Raw genomic sequence first — 16,959 nt, 5'->3', positions numbered from 1 at the left:
CTCTCCTCGCGATTACGCGGAATCTCGCCGTTGTCGTTTCCGCCCGCGCGCTTTTTCATCCGTCCCCGCCGGGAAGATCGCGCATACGGGAAGATCCCTCTCCGATCGATCGACTCCGCTTCGACCTCGTTTTGCGAGGAAGTTGACACAGAGCACGCCAAAAAGTAGAATGTTTACAATTGTCACACGTTATTTATATTAAAAAAAAAAAAAAAAATTAGGCAGAACAATATGCGTTCGCAAATAATACTATTTATTGTATATGTTTATCTCTACTTTGCATTTATTTTATTTAAAACAATAAAGAAGCATAAACTGTTCGACATATTTTAAAATCACCGAAATTTAACTGTATAATTTAGTAAAATAATCGAGCATATTTTATATTCTACTATGTTAAAATATAAAATGTGTGTAGTAGATATTATATAAAATTTTTTTAATTACAATGTTTTCCTACGATTTTCAAAGTAACTTACGAGAAAATTTTCTCCGTATACAATATCTCGATTTTGCTATGACATAATATGTATAACAATTTATTGTTGTGCCTAAAGTCTCGAGTGTAATAAAACATTATGGTAGTGTTATATAGTTTTCAAACAATCCTATAGATACTGTACAAGTACAACGATTTAATTCTTAGATGAAGTGATGCGATTTAGCAATCGATATCATTTCAGCAATCCTCCCGAAGGGAAAATAGAACCCTTTAATTTTTAAATATGATAAAAAAATTGGATTACAAGTGCATTCACAAAATACTTTGTTAAGTTTGAAGCAACTTATTTGCAAGATAAAGGTAGTGAAGTATAATAATTAAGAGAGATGTATCCTTTATAAATCTTTATTCATTAATTATAATAAAAAGCAACATGATTATGATTAAAAGCTTTTTTTGTTGATATTGGTACTAATAGTGTTAATAATAAGGTTATAATTCTAACCACCACCTATAACAAAATTTTACTCTAACTATATTACGATTATTTTAAATATATAGAATCGAAATCCAATTAATACGAAATGACCACAAAATTGAAATAAACGAAAGATTTTATTTAAAGTGTCAACTTTTTCTCACGCCATCGTAGTTTACTTAAATGCTGCTGTTTCTTCTTCGATCATGAATTTACGTAAGATCAAGAATGTTTCCGCAGTTTCCACGATAGAAAATTGATTACTGAAATATCAATTGTGATATGAGATAGATTGACGATCGGTTTACGCGATTTCCTGTTACAATTTTGTGATCAACTTTGTCGTGCATACAAAAGAATCTCATGCGACGTCTTGTAGATCTTACGCATACAGATTAATATAAAATAATATAGCAGTTTTTTCAACTAGGACACACTGACGTTACACTGTGTTCCTTTGTGTAACGTTATTGTTGAAAAAATCAGAACTCTAGATTTAATTGACAAAAATAATCATATTGAGCATCAAAAAAATATTGTTATTAAAATTGATATCAAAAATTGTCGCATTAGTGTCACATGTTAATTATAACATTTCTTGAAAAATTGGTAACACTGACATATTCTACATGCTTGTATTCATCTTTTTACAAATGTAACACTCTGTTGAATACTATGAACCTTGTTGAAAAACTGCTTATATTATAAGCTTAAAGCTAACCACAAATATTAATATGGTAGAATACCAAGAAAAAAATATAATAGTAAATGCACTCGCATTTATAATGACATAATTATTTTTTAACATTTTCTTACTATTTACGTAGTAATAATAACTAATAGCTATAGCTTCCATGGCATTAAACTGAAGTACATCCCGTCTGCGTAAGTAATTAAGAGTCCCTGATCAACCTAAAACATAAGAACAAGGAAATTAAATTAAATAAAAATAAGGAGAAAGGAAGTTTCTTCGTTATTTCGTTAAAAATAAGTAGGACGAATCTTTAAATAAAATTCGGAGAGTTGAATTGCGAGGAAGAGCTCGCGGGCTGCGTCGTGTACCCTAATTGAAACCGTTCGCACTTAGGGTTATTGATCCACGCACATATCAACGGGATCGTTCTCCTCGCTCGGCGCGGGCGCGTCTCCGGGGGATTCCACGTAATCGGCGTCGCGGCGTCGGACGCCAGATAAACGATCCCGATACATGTATCCCGGAGAACAGGCTGATGACAGTCCGTGCGAGAGGCAAAGAGAGAGAGAGAGAGAGAATTTCGGCAGAATTTTCCTCGCCTTCCCAATCGAATCTGGATCTCGAGTCGAGTTTTTCTTCCCCCAAGTCCCGTCTGCAGTCGAGAGCCCGTCCACTTAATAGAACGCCATTAATGGTGATTTAAGTGGCGAGGCTACAACATTTTTTTGTACGGCGTGTCTCACGGACGACTTAATTCCAATAGCGCTGCTTGTTTCAGTGACACCCGGCGAATTAATTACCGATAGTTGTGCGACGTAATTGCGCTGCTTAATTCGCTCTTTCCTTTTTGTCACTTGAAAACGCCGCGGGTCTTCCCCCGACAAATGCGCCTCCTTTACTCCTCCATCGCGTCCGACCGTCCTTTCCTCCCGGTCTCCCCACCGAGGCGGGCCGTGTCGGTGGACCGGACTTTCTGGTCGCTTTGCGACTTGTCGCGCGTAAACTCGTTTGCGCGAATCCCGATGTTAATCTGCGCATATTAATACGCGCCCAACATCGATATCGAATAACGGTTAGATGAATCTGATAGGCGATTCAGAAAATACAAGTTTGACTGGTTCTTCCCCTCTTCTCCTCTCTCTCTCTCTCTCTCTCTTTCTCTCTTTCTTTTTTCTCTCCTTTTCTTTTTTCTCGTTGAATGTCGCGTAAAGTCGTTGCGAATAATTTATTAGCGAGTAATTGCCGATCGCAACGTCGATAACGTTGGGGCACGTTGTTTTGCAACGGTTCCTTGGAGGGGTGACGCAATTGACTGCCAAATAACGTTGTACGTACGTGAAACCTGTGTAAATCGGCGGTAGCCGGCTTGCGACATCTCGCAGAAAAATTCAAGCACGAGGGGAGAGGGAGGGGGGGATTGATATCGCCCGCGTGCGATAAGCCGTAATTACTATCTGTCTAAGAGAACATTCGAGAAAATGCAAGTAATGAAGTCGGAACGAAGGCTAGATTTTCAAGGAAATTAAATTTAAGATCACTTCGACCACATACTCCGATTAACTTAATTGTTGGTTAAAGGGTTGCCGAAGGTTCGACAAAATAATTCAATGCCATGTTGGTAATTCTTTAATAAACGATTAAAAATTCGAAATTTGAGCGAAGTGTCCCTTAGGGAAGTTAGTGGAAAGCTTTTGTGTAACCAGAGCTAGAGTTATCACAAATTGTGGAGGAGGAAGAAGTGCATTCTAGAAAAAGACTATGAAAAGTAAATATACTTCTGTGGACACGTAATTAATGTATAATTAAGATATGAGCATTGTGAAAGAGAGAGAACACACCACCATATTAAGTCGAAGATTAATTCCACCGAGCACTGCTTGAGCTGCATGATGAATCTGAAAAAAAAAATTCATTATTGTCGTAAATTACTATCGATTATCGTCAAAGTAATATTTAAGATTTTGAATTAATATGAATTGAACTACGCGTATAGATTCATAATTTTAGTTTGACTTGTTAATTTATATATTTGAATCGGAATGTATCAGAAAGTAAATCTGAAATATGTAAGAAAAACATACATCAACAATTATTATTAATCAAACAACGTTATTAGCCTTGTAATAACTATTAATATAATTTTGGGTATTATTTTTAATTTTCATAACTTTCATATATAGTGTTGCATTAAATATATGTATCTATTTATATGTACGTAACTGTGTATGTGTGTGTAATATATACTGAATACGGACAATAAAGTAATGAGACTTGTATTAAATGGAAGCCTTAAAATATTTCAACATTTTCGATCACCTTCAAAGTAGTCTCCTTCTGCTTCCACGCACTTTTCCCAACGAAACTTCCATTCCCTGTAACACTTTGTGAACTCGCTTTTTGGGATATTTGTTATGACTTCTTCAACGATATTTTGTATATCTCGGCACGTCATCATCCTTCTGTATGTTTGTCTTGCTCTTTTCACCATTTCTTGAAATTTTGGGAATAAGAAAAAGTCACAAGGGGCCAAATCGGGCGAGTTAGCAGGATGCGGTAACTCTTCGATGCGGCTGTTGTTTAAAAACCTTGTAACTCTCTCTGTTGTATGGAATGGCACGTTATCGTGGTGGAGAATCCATTGATTGTGACCAACTACACGTAGAAGCCTTTTCAGAATCTCCACGTAATACTCGCTATTTACTTCTTGTCCATTAGGTATCCACTCTAAGTGAACAATGCCCTGAGAATTGAAGAAACAAACAAGTATGCATCTCACTGTTGAATCCGACATGCCAGCTGTCATTCTTGGTGATTTTTTCCCAAATGAAAATTCACTTGTTTGTGAATCATATTCAAAAAACCAAATCTCGTCGCCAGTAATAATCTTGTTCATATATCTTGGATTCCTTGTCACCCTTTCTAACAATTCAGCTGATATAGATCTTCGTTCATAACGCTGTTCGTTATCGAGAGGTTTGGGAACAAAATTTGCACCATATCTCTGCATTCTCAAATCTTTAGCCAGTTTTGCTTTATAAACAGTTTTCTCACACTCTCGTTTACTTATTGTGCAATTATTTCTTCCGTTGCTGTTTAATTGTCTTGTACAAGTTCCTTGCACTATGCACGAATATCGTACCGTCTTAACACTTTAAACTGCTGCTCCAGACTGAAAGAACGCGAGAAGTTTTGCCTGCTGATATCGGATCCGAAGGATAAAACAAACAAAGATAAAATGCAGCGTAATCTTTTTGAGTTCTATTAGAAGCTCCATAGAAGCTTCTAGCCTTGCTAGCACTATGAGTCATCGAGGAGTGGCGAGGTTTCCTGCAATTCCTAAGCACAAAGAATCATGCAGAACTGATACTGTTAACTTTTGCAGAATACAAAATATAGTGAATAAAGAGGCAAATTTCGTATACCATCCTGTTCTCCAAATAATTGATCTGAATGATAATAAGCTGCAAAGTTGTCGACACATAGAAGAAAAGTGGCATTACCGTATTGTTCGATTATGACACACACACACACACACACACACACACACACACACACACATAATGGATACATATTTACATATTTTATTAATATCCGTCTAAGAAAACATTCGAGAAAATGCAAGTAATAAACCCGGGATGAATTCGCTTAAATTTTCAACATTTCGCAGAAAAAATTCGCGCACTAGAGGGGGGGGGGGGAATTGATAACCGCGCACGTGCGAGATAAGCCGTAACTAATATCTGTCTAAAAGAACATTCGAGAAAATGCAAGTAACGAAGTCGAAACGAAGCCTAGATTTTCGATTAGATTTAAGACCACTTTGACAACATGCTTCGATTAACATAATTGTTGATTAACAGGTTGCTAAAGGTTTGACAAGATAATTTAATGTCATGTTGGTAATTCTTTAATCAATGATTAAATAATCGAAATTTGGGCAACGTGATCCTTACGGAAGTGAGTGGAAAGCTTGTGTAACTGGAACTAGATCTTGGATTAAAGGAGAAGGAAGTGCATTTTAGAGAAATACCGTGAAAAGTAAATATACATCTGTGGTATATACGTAATTAATGTATAATTAGGATGAGCGTTGTGAAAAAGAGAATGTACTACCATATTAAGTCGAAGTTTAATTATTCCGCCCTGCACTGTTTGAGCTGCATGCTGAATCTGAAAAAAAAAATTATTATTATCGTAAATGACCGTCAATTATCATCAAAATAATATTTAAGCTCTCGAATTAATGTACTGAATTTTGAATTAATGTAATTAATCTACACGTATAGATGAATAATTTTAGTTGTACGTTAATTTATATATTTAAATATACCAGAAAGTGAATCTCAAATGTGGACAGAATTATATATATATATAGCAATAATTATTATTAATTAACCAGTGTTATTATCTTTGTAATTACAATTAACAAGGTTTGCCTTTAACTTATTTAAAAAGATATTTATCCTTGCAATTAGGAAGGTTTCTATCCTATTATTAAATCAAATTACTTAATTGCTACAAATGCATATTAATTAATCTTGCAAAAGAGCTTTATTTCAAAAAGAAATATAGTTTGTTCTTTATTCGAGAATGATCGAAATGATTCGGTCGTGACGATTCACTGAGTCACAGGCAACGTTTGTTATCTTAAAGGTGGTCGTAAACAACTATATTTATCGCGCGTAGGAATGCATTACATGACCTGTAACGGTGGATAGATTGAAATGAAAATTTTGAATAAGCCCTCTTACAAAAAGAAAAGAAAAAAAGTTTATGTAATGAGGGAGAGGAGCTTACTAGGACGTAACACTGTGTAACGTATACTGAATAAGGTAATAATAAAGTAAAGAGACTTATATTAAAAGGAGGTCTATTAGAATATTTCAGCATTTTCAATGTAATCACCTTCAAAGTAATCCCCTTGTGCTTTCACGCACTTTTTCCAACGGATCTGCCATTGCTTGTAACAATTCTTAAACTCGTTTTCCGAAACGTTGTTTAAGACGGTTTCAACGGTCTTTTTTATGTCTTGGCATGTCTTAGGTTTTTTATAGCTTCGGTTTTCTATTATTTTCTTAACTTTTTGGAATAAGAAAAAGTCGCAAGGAGCCAAATCGGGCGAGTAAGGAGGATGCGGTAACACGTCAATGTCTGCTTTCTGCAAGAACTGCTTGACATACGATGTATTGTGGAATGGCACGTTATCCTGGTGGAGAATCCAATCATTTGAAATCTTTCGACGCCTACGATTGACTGCAGCTCGAAGCTTTTTCAGAATGTCCACATAATACTTGCTATCTACTCTCTGTTCTGTGGGTATCCACTTTTTGTAAATGATCCCTCGACAATCGAAGAAACATACAAGCATGCATCTCACTGTGAGATTCGACGTGCAATCTTCTTTATTCTTACATGAAATTTTTCCTTCCGCCGGGTTATATCCAAAAGACCAAAACTCATCGCCAGTAATAACACGGTTCATTACATGTGGCTCTTCTTCTACCATTTCTAGCAATTTAGCTGATATGTCTTTCCGTTTATAACGTTCTTCCGGTGTGAGATTTTTGGGCGCAAAGTCCGCACAATAGGAACTACTTTGCATTTTCGAACCTTTAGCTGGTACTTTGTAAACAGCTTTCTGACTCCTCGTTCACTTCTCATGCAATTATTTCTTCCGTTGCTGTTGAATTGTCTTGTACAAGTTTCTTGCACTATGCACGAATATCGTACCGTCTTAACGCTTTAAACTGCTGCTCCAGACTGAAAGAACGCGAGAAGCCTTGCCGGCTGACATCGGATCCGAAGGATAAAATAAACAAAGATAAAATGCAGCGTAATCTTTTTGAGTTCTATTAGGCTCCATAGTTCTAGCCCTATGAGTCATCGAGAAGTGGGAAGGTTTCCTGCAATTCCTAATCACAAAGAGTCGTACAAAATTGATACTGCTATCCTTTGCAGAATACAAAATAAATAAAGAGGCAAATTTCGTATATCTATCCTATTCTCCAAATTGATCTTAACGATAATAGGCTGCAAAGTTATCAACACATAGGAGAAAAGTGTCATTACTGTGTGAGTCGATCTGGTACAAGCACTGATTATTGACTGTAATTGCATAGTAAAATAATTATAGTTAGGAATATTTTTATCGTAATTATTACTATAATTAATAATAATTAGTAATAACAGGTTAGTAATAATAATCATATATATATTTTAAAGTTGTATAATTTATACAATTTCTTCATAGTGGGTAACACTATAAGTACACGGTTATTACCATTAATATTACTATAATAGTTATTATAAAATGATATTCCTGACTATAATTATTTTACTATGCAATCATAGTTGCAAATATCATGTATATATTATATATAAAAATAATGGATACATATACCTATTTTCTAAATATATATACATACGCTTATGGAAATATTATTAAGACAATTCTTATTATTTTTCGCGCTTTAATCGACGCGTTAAAATACATTCTTCTTGCTGATAACGAAAAACTCATAAACGACTGTTTCCATACCGCTTTCTTAGGACTACAGGTGGCCTGTGCGCACGTACCACCGGCGCGGCTGTTTCCCTTTCCCTCGGAAAGAAAAGTTGCCCGCAAGAATGGACGCATTAATGTTCGAGTGGATCGTACAAATGCACGTGTTACTTTTGCATTCGTAACGCACGCAACGTCGCCGGAGTTCAGTAGTTAACGACGTGTGAATATTTATGGCACTGTCAGCACTCGTTTCCGTCATCGCGCCTCGATTCCCGAGCGCGCTGCCTGCTTTTATCGAACGTACTTGCTTTCTCTCTCTTTCTCGTTTCTACTCGGCGCAAATAAAGTCAGGCGCGTCGCGTTACGTTGCGTTGCGTTGCGTTCCGTTGTGTCGGCGTCGGCCGTTGCACCTCGGCGCCGTATTTTCCACCGGGAGGAATATAAACAATAATGCGTTACGGGATAATAGGACTTAAAATAACGAGTGCGACGCGCGCGCGAGGCGGTAAACGCGATAAAATATATCTATGCGGTACAATTAATTAGTATCCAAAGAAGCTCCGTCGTGCAGAACAATGACGATGGTAAAATTAGTCGATTTTGGGCTCCAGAGTGGCAAACAAACATGATACTTTTTTTTTTTTAATTTTTAAACCGCTGAGGAAAGTATTAAAATTTGAATATGAAGCTATTAAATATATAAGAAGTTATATTATGAGAATGGTATGTTAAAAAAAGTGCAAAGTTATAATAAAATAAACGATATTAAGTGAAAATTGATCGATATGATCAATACAATAGTCTTAAAATATACTTATCACAAATTTTAGAAAAACTCTTATCATATACTTGAAAAAAGAATTTTTATTTTTTTGATGAATATTATACAATTGAATTCAAGAAAAAGCAAGTAATAAGTAAATCGAATTTTTATTTTATCTTAATATTTTTAATGAACGAATTGACGAACTTAGGATAGATTTACGGATATATAAACTTGCAAATTATTTAAAATAAGTTATACTTATTTAAGTTTTTCTGTGTATGTGTACAGAGAAGTTTACTTTAAGTAAATCTTATTTGTTTCAAGTAAATGATATTTTAAAACTATTTATTAAGGAGTTATTCTTTGCAAAGATAACCGTCACTTAAAAGAAGAAAGCTAAAAATGAGAAACTGCTTTTCTTAGCATGAGAATAAATTTTCCTGTGTGTACCTAAAATACCTTATATATTTCTTTGCTAAAAATGTTAGTTACTTATCTCTTAGTTTTTCAGTTATCTTTGCAAGTAACGGTTATCTTTGCAAAGAATATCTTCTTGATAGTAGTCTTAAAATACACTCATTATTTACTTAAACTTTTGCATGCACACTGAAAAATGTGTTCTTGAATTATAAATAAATATTTATATTTCAAATATAATTTATTTTATATATTTATTTAATATTTGCAAATTTATCGTAAGCTTATTATAAGTATCTTTATTCCAAATCTGTGAAATTAAATATTTAAAACTCAAGTGGCTTTTCTTTATGATTGTATGATTAAGAAACATTAGAAGATATAATGATATACATTTATTATACATTTATTATGAAACTGCACTTGAAAATTCATTGATCTGAAATTTGAAGTAAAATTCTTGGAAAAACAGGGAATCTTTTTAAAAATTGAGCGAACACTCTGAATTATAAGAGTAATTTCAGCAGTTTAAAAACTATACAAAAAAATCTGCACCACCTGTACTTGCTATTCGGAGGAGGGTGAAAATCGTCCCGTTTTACTGAAGCAATTGTCGAAAGGCGGACATCGAAACATCTGACAAAGAGAGAAATAAAAATAGGACTGACGCGGAATATAAATACGTCGTTACCGCCGCAATCTTCATGCCTCCTACACCCGTGATACGTGGTCTTATATCTATCGGACGTGTATCGCACGGCCGCTCGCGACGTTAACGTGTCTCGAGGCGTGTTTCTCCTGAGATCGCAGATGCCTGAGTTAAGCTCGAAAACGGTATCTCCTCGGCGTGGAACGGAGGTAGGATAGAGAGATAGACGAGGTGAGAGAGAGAGAGAGAGAGAAAGAGAAAGGAGGGCGAGAGAAGAGAAACGGAACGGAGCAGAAGGGGACAGAAAGAGAAAGAAAGAGAAGCGCGGCGCGCGCGATACCGACATCGACGTGCGAAGACAAAGAGCACGCTTATTAGATATATAAACGGTTCCCTACGTGTCTCACGCCCCGGCCTTATCGTTATCGCTCCGTTACTCACGGAGGAGCGAGCCGCGCTCGCGCTCTCGCACATTGCCACGGGAGGGTATCGCGAGCGGCGCGGCGCGGCGCGGCGCTGCGCGGTTATCGTTATCCGTTATCGCCGAGCGTTATCAGCGAAGTTCGAGCCTGGCACCATGGCGAGAGACGGGTCGGGGAGGGGGGGTGGGGGAGCGTGCGGCGAGACAGAGCCGCCGCTTCTGCCGCCGGAAACTAAACGTGATATCGCGGTCTAGCCAAGGTCCAGGGAGCAGCTGAATTCGGCTGACTCGGGCTCTCGTACGTTCACGTAGACCTGGCAAATTTCTTTAATTGCCAGAGAGAGGGGGGGGGGAGGGTAATTGTGAGGGATATTGTATTAAGTACGGTAATTTGGTGAAAATTGTTTTGTTCCGCCGATATTTCTATTCAATTATTTCTTGCGCTTGTAGTGAAAGTCGAAAAATATCGTTTCAGCTTTTCATTTCGAGGGGAAAAGACTAATTTACTTTGTTCTCTAAGGGAAGCAAATCGATGAAATCGCTTCGCTTTTGATCTCCCGAACAAAGCGGCCGTGCGAGCGCGAGAAACGATTTGATAACTGATGTCGGCGATTATTCCCGGGAATAATTGGCGATTCATCGGGTCTCTCTCTCCTCCCGCGAAAGAGGGAGAGAATTCAACGGTCTCCCGGAATTGCCGTCTTCCGATGTGTGTGCCCGGTGGGTCAACAATGAGGAAGCGAGGAGAAGAAGATGGGACGAAGGCGCGCAAGAAAGAGACTGGAACGATTGTCGAATGTTTACTTGGTACTTATCATGCGGTAACAGAATGCAAAGGACGGAAAGAAGGATCGGCAGTGACACGGAGCGAGAAAATCGACGGTAGAAGGGGGAGGACGGAGGAAAAAGTAAGAGAGACTGCGAAAGAGAGAGAAAGGAAGGGAGAGAGTGAGTGAGAGAGAATGAAGAGCAGGAGGAGGAGAGAGTGATAACAGGTAGCCATGGGTCCCTGGGCCGCTGGGAAACCAGTGATAGTGCTTGCATTGCAAGAGCGAGCATCTCGTCGTGGTCTCCAAACGTTTCGAGAAAACCGGGTAGAAAAGTCGGGAAATTGCGATGTGAAAAGTGTAAAACGGTAAAATATATTTAAAAAAAAAAAAGGAAACGACAAATAAAAGCGTGCGGTATGAAAACGCGAAAGTCGAGTGAGGTTCGAAAAGCCAACGAGTGAAGTCTATGAAAATTTGTTTAAGTGTTAGACACGTTGTTTCTGTATATTTTATATGTGTTCGTTGTTTTGTGCATCACCATTCTGGCAGCGATGATTTATTGGTATGATACATTCCAAAACGATGATATACAAGAGCGAAAACGTTGTTAAATTGCGATTTAAGCATTACGCATAAGTGAGGATTCGCGGCAACAAAGGTAATGATTGGAGAAAGAGTTATTTTTGTCGACGGATAAAAATAAGGTACACACACACACACACACACGCGCGCGCGCACGCACGCATAAGGAAATTCCAGGGATTTTTATTATAATAAGCGTGATGTTGCACAATTGTGAACGACAAATTTGCAATTGAAAATAGTTGATTCTTAATATTATGTGGAAAAGTTTTATTATACCATTAAAAAATTTGACTAGATGCAAATCGGAAAAAATAATTTAATGTTGGGCCATCAAAATAGTTAGGTCGAACGTCCAGGCATGATAATATTGCCGCAAAAAGTTTTAACGTTCTTGCAAACATTCAAAATAACCTTTTTAATGATTCAACATAATTATTTTTAGATTCATTATTTCAGCGAAATTATTTCTTCCGTATTCTAAAATGTTTAAAATTTTTTCAATACATTTTTCTGATCTCAATTTAACTTTTAATTAATATACTTTATATATCTGCACGGAGAAAATTTTATAGTAAACGTTTCTATGGTAAATAGTAATAAGCGTGAATCAAGAGAAGAATTAGGAAAATTTTTACTGTTTTTTTTTATCAAATTAACATAGTATTTATACTTATGATATAATTTTCTGAAATTTTTTCTTATGGTTTGTAGCTACTATCGTATATAGTAATTTTTATCATAAAATTTTCCCCGTGTATTACTTTGCAATATTAAAACACTATATATAAATATATATATCAACTATTTCTACTGAAACAAATTTCATTCAAGAGAAAAATTAAAATTGTCTACCAAGTTGAAATTAACGATAATGTTATGTTGATATAAATAATACATTGCAGAGATCGATAAGATCGATAATGCTGATTATCTCCTTAATATTATAGATTATATATTTTATCTCGTACACAATGCCGTTTTTACCTGCATTGTGATGCACGATGCATGTAAGACGTATAATTTTTATATGAACACACTCGAGTTGCATCGCGGAATGAAGGACTCGTGAGATAGAGGAAATTTTGAAAACGAGAGATAAAGTATTAAAACAACTCACGCATGTGTACGTAAAATCGCATAATTAAGAGTGGCCTCGCCGCTCGAGCCGTACGCATCAATTAAAACTTGCGCCTAGGAGGGGGAGGGGGGGCTCTTGCACTTGTAGAGGCAAGTTATAATTAATACAGAATGCTGCCTGTCAAAAACGCACGTATGGCGGGCGTGGAGACGAGAAGACTACCCATAGTTTTGTATTAAAAAAGGAGACACTGGATGTATTAACTGAAAAGTTCGTTTGTTACTTTTAGTTTTATTCCAACACGAAGCCGATTTTTATAACGGTGATGATATATACTATATACATCTTTCATATTTTATTCCTTTTCCTCTATTATATTTTTTAATTTTCTTAATTTGTATATTTATGTTTTTGTATCTTAAAATTTATTATTTCCTTAAAAGAAAATCTGTTTTATTTATACACGTCTGTAATTTTATATTTACACTTTCGTTTCAGAAAGAACATTAGTATCAAATTAAAACTAATGTATTTTAGTGTTAACAATAATTTTTTTATGTAGCAAGCAGTAAATTATATTCTTGTTTATATATATATATCATATAATTTAATCCTTGAAGAATCCGATAAATTTAAGTTTTAACAAAATAGTATATTTTTATTTTAATGTAATAACAATATACATCTAGTTTGAAGAGCACAATATGATTTGTTTTGATATTAATTAAAATATTAAAAACTTCTACTCTTTCTTTCTTTATATAACCCATGAATGTTATTATTAAATAACGAGGATATATCTTTCTAAATAAAGCTACACAAAATTGCTTATATAAGCAAGCTACGTCTGTTTAACGCACATTTCAGTATTTTGAAAATAAAGATTTTCAAAACAAAAATGCTTCTTTTTTTTTTCCAAAATTGTTTAGTGCCTGGACGCACGCTTTTTCGTTACAAATTTCTCAATCGAGGCGCGTAAAATTACTTGCAAAGCCACTACACGCGTCTGGTAGATGCGGCGCGTAGCATGCGTGCGTGCGTGTGTATGCGATCGATAAGATGACGATCGATAGCGGTACGGCGGGACGGCTTATCGGGCAACGTGCGCGCGATAAGATCTCTGCTCCCCCTGTGTACAAAGGGGGCGAGGGGGAGAGAGAGAGAGAGAGAGAGAGCGGATTATCCCGCCTGGTGTTCCTCGAGCTCTCGCGCTCCGTGACTCGCGATACTACGGGCTACATTTTAATGGTATATACGCGAGCAAGTTCGATCGGTGGATTTTCCGCCTCGAGCTGATTGTTCGCGGCGCGATTTAACGCGTCAGCGTTTAGCGATATATCGATCCGCCGCGTGCAAGATTCACCGTGACGAGCGCGTCTCTCCGTCACTTCCTCGTTCCGCGATTGATTTTCGCGAGCGGCAATTTTCGATTCCTCCTCACCGCCGCGGTTCCGGTGTCGCCGATCCGACCTGCTGACGCGTCTTCTGCCACGAATGATTCGCAATCGATCCGTGATACTTGCGAGCGATTCCCATCTCGGCGAACTGAAAAACGGAGGGACCGTTAGATCTGTGGAACTTCCGCGGTAAAATGATTTGAAAATTTATTTCGTTATTTCGATCCGTGAAATTGAAGAATTTGTTTCTAGAACCCACGTTTCGCGAAAGATTTTACTAGAATTGATGATGAAAGTTGATGATGTTTAATATTCAAATTATGAAGAAGTTTAGTCACAAAAGCTAAACTGGACAATTAAAAATGGAACGTTGATGCGGAGAGAATTTTGTCTGCATGAGTGCCCGAAACTTTGCGCGAAACACTTTAATGCGCCAAAACTCGTGTCACGACGATGTGATTGGATCTGAAGAGAAAAGAACCTAGCTGTGCAATTTGTGCCCCGAGGACGAGTGGTTCGCGGATTATGTTGAGAAGCGCGATAAGTGTGGGAACGCTAAGTGTCTTCCCGGTTTGAGAATTCGTTCTCCGCCACCGCGCGCGCATCATGAGCATACTGCTGTGGCGTCAACGCAGGGCGAGTCAGCTGCGGGCCGAAACTGCTCTCTCCTTGCCGAGTAAGTAGTTTCTCGTTTCTTGAAATTCCCTCGCTTGTCCCGGACGAAACGTCACTGTACCTTGAAACTGTTGACATAATTGTTTTTTATTGTTATATAAATTAAAACGCCAATTACATCATTGTAACCCAAGTTTTTTTTTTTAAGGGCCTCTTTTACCTTTTGTTTCTAATTGTAGTGTATAATTTATTGATTTAAATGTATCGATATAAAAAATTTTAATTATTAAATATTAATAATACTGTTCATTAATAATTGAAATTTTTTTTATGAAAATGATATAGGCACAGTAATACGTTATATACTTTATACTGATGGAAAAATGTATTGTTCTTATAATTGCACAGTCATATAATTATAGGCAGAAATATTATTTTTATAGAAATGCGATATATTTTAAAGCTGTATAATTTACAGTTCAATTTTTTCATGGTCGGCATCACTATAAATATATAATTACCATTACTAATATTCTTTTAATTGTTACTATAAAAATGATATTCCTGATTATAATTATTTTACTATGCAACTATAGGCAAATGTCACGTGTTTTTTTTTATCAGTGTATATTTTCTATGTTTTACACTATTTTTTTCTATATATTTTTTAACAATGATGATATATTGGAAAAATCGATGGCTCTAGACAACATTAATTCCGTCGAATATATGAAACAAAATGTACCGCATATGCCGCATAATAAAAATAACGAAAATCATTCACATCGAAATAAGTAGCATGGAAGATGTGCGTAAGTGCACAATTACGGTGATATTTTTTTAAATTTTGTCGAGGATTCTTGCACCCCGGAATTTCTCTTTTTCGTTTTCTCTTTCTCTCTCTCTCCCCGTCTCTCTATGAGAGAGGCAGAAAAGAAAGAGTTTCGATGAGTGCGAGTCGCGGCCCGTCGCGGCCTCGCAGAACGCTAATGGGAGGAGTTCATTAAGATCGCGCGATTAGAACGCCTTATCGCGGCTAACCGAGGCTCGTTACTTTCGCGTGACGTCACTTCCTCTCTCCCCGCCCCTCTGTCGCCTCCCTCTCTCCGGCTTTTTTTTTGCACCGAGTATCGCGCTTTGTTCTTCGAATTTCGCGCCGTGAGTCCTTCCCCGACGAGGAAATTTTTGTATCGTGGCATACGCTGGAATGATTTCTTAGACGAGCCATCTTGTACAGGATGTTGCGTGCAAAATCGCGATGAATGATAATTTCGATTTTACGGGCATCATTTTTCCTCTTAAAAGAATTTTATAATGATTGTGGATCTTAATTATCTATCGAAAGTTTGCATTAAGTATTAATGAATTTTCATTACAATTATTATTGTTGTGTTATTAAAAATTCTGCGTTAAAAACTGCTTATTAAATCGGCGAAGGTTTATTATAATTCTGAATTATCCCTTTTAATATGATTGTAGCATATTTTTGTTGTATTTTTGAGTCCTGTTGATTCTATTAATCTACTTTAATTTTATTTTGCTATAACAGTTGCATTTCTTTTCTAAATTAAATCACACCTGTTAAGATGTCTCGTTAAACCATCTTACTTGAACTTACCATTCTACCTTGATATTGAAATTTCGCTTGAGTCATCTTCGTCTCGCTCTTAATGCGATTAATCGATTATGAGGCAAAAACACGGCTTACCTCTCGTATTGTATTCATTCGCGAGAGAAAGAGAAAGAGAGCGATTTGTGGCGTGGATCTATAATACGATCTATAGATCGTAATCGAACGCGATGCGCATAGCGCGGCCTTATCAAGCATGGCGATAGCATCTCGAGGATATTTCTGTTGTCGGCTCGACTGGTCGATCGAGCACGATAAATCGTCCAGACGATGACGATTAGCGAGAAGGGCAGATACGTCGTCGGTCGTAGATGATATCGCGATCACACATCGATCGATCGTCGATCTGCCGATCAGCAGATCACGATGATCGATATTCTGACGATCTTTCCCTCTTCTCCCTTCCCTTCTTCTTTTTTTTTCTTCCTGAATGGACTTTGCTTTTACTCGCGTTTATCGATCACCTGCGAGGCGAACGGATTAATAAAGCGGAGGAACGTCTAAAACCTTTA

General features: G+C 36.8%; 1 protein-coding gene across 3 annotated transcripts in view; it reads left to right on the top strand.

Moving 5' to 3' along the window:
• Positions 1 to 16,959, top strand: part of LOC105835957 (zinc finger protein ZFPM1) — a 217,271-nt gene that overhangs the window by 131,049 nt on the left and 69,263 nt on the right. Inside the window, exons 1-2 of one of the 3 annotated variants that reach the window (XM_012679648.3) lie at positions 10,717 to 11,704; positions 14,455 to 14,878. The exons of 1 other annotated variant lie outside the window; for it this stretch is intronic. In XM_012679648.3, coding sequence (XP_012535102.2) covers positions 14,809 to 14,878 — 70 coding nt within the window. In that variant the 5' untranslated portion in view covers positions 10,717 to 11,704; positions 14,455 to 14,808. Of the gene's footprint in view, positions 1 to 10,716; positions 11,705 to 12,512; positions 14,879 to 16,959 lie in introns of those variants that run through there. One more of the 3 variants, XM_036287772.1, reaches the window with a different exon arrangement.

The sequence above is a fragment of the Monomorium pharaonis genome, chromosome 5, assembly GCF_013373865.1.
Source record: "Monomorium pharaonis isolate MP-MQ-018 chromosome 5, ASM1337386v2, whole genome shotgun sequence".
Taxonomy (NCBI): Eukaryota; Metazoa; Arthropoda; class Insecta; order Hymenoptera; family Formicidae; genus Monomorium; species Monomorium pharaonis.
Note: the sequence above shows the minus strand (reverse complement) of the source record. Positions and strands in the feature narration are given on the sequence as shown.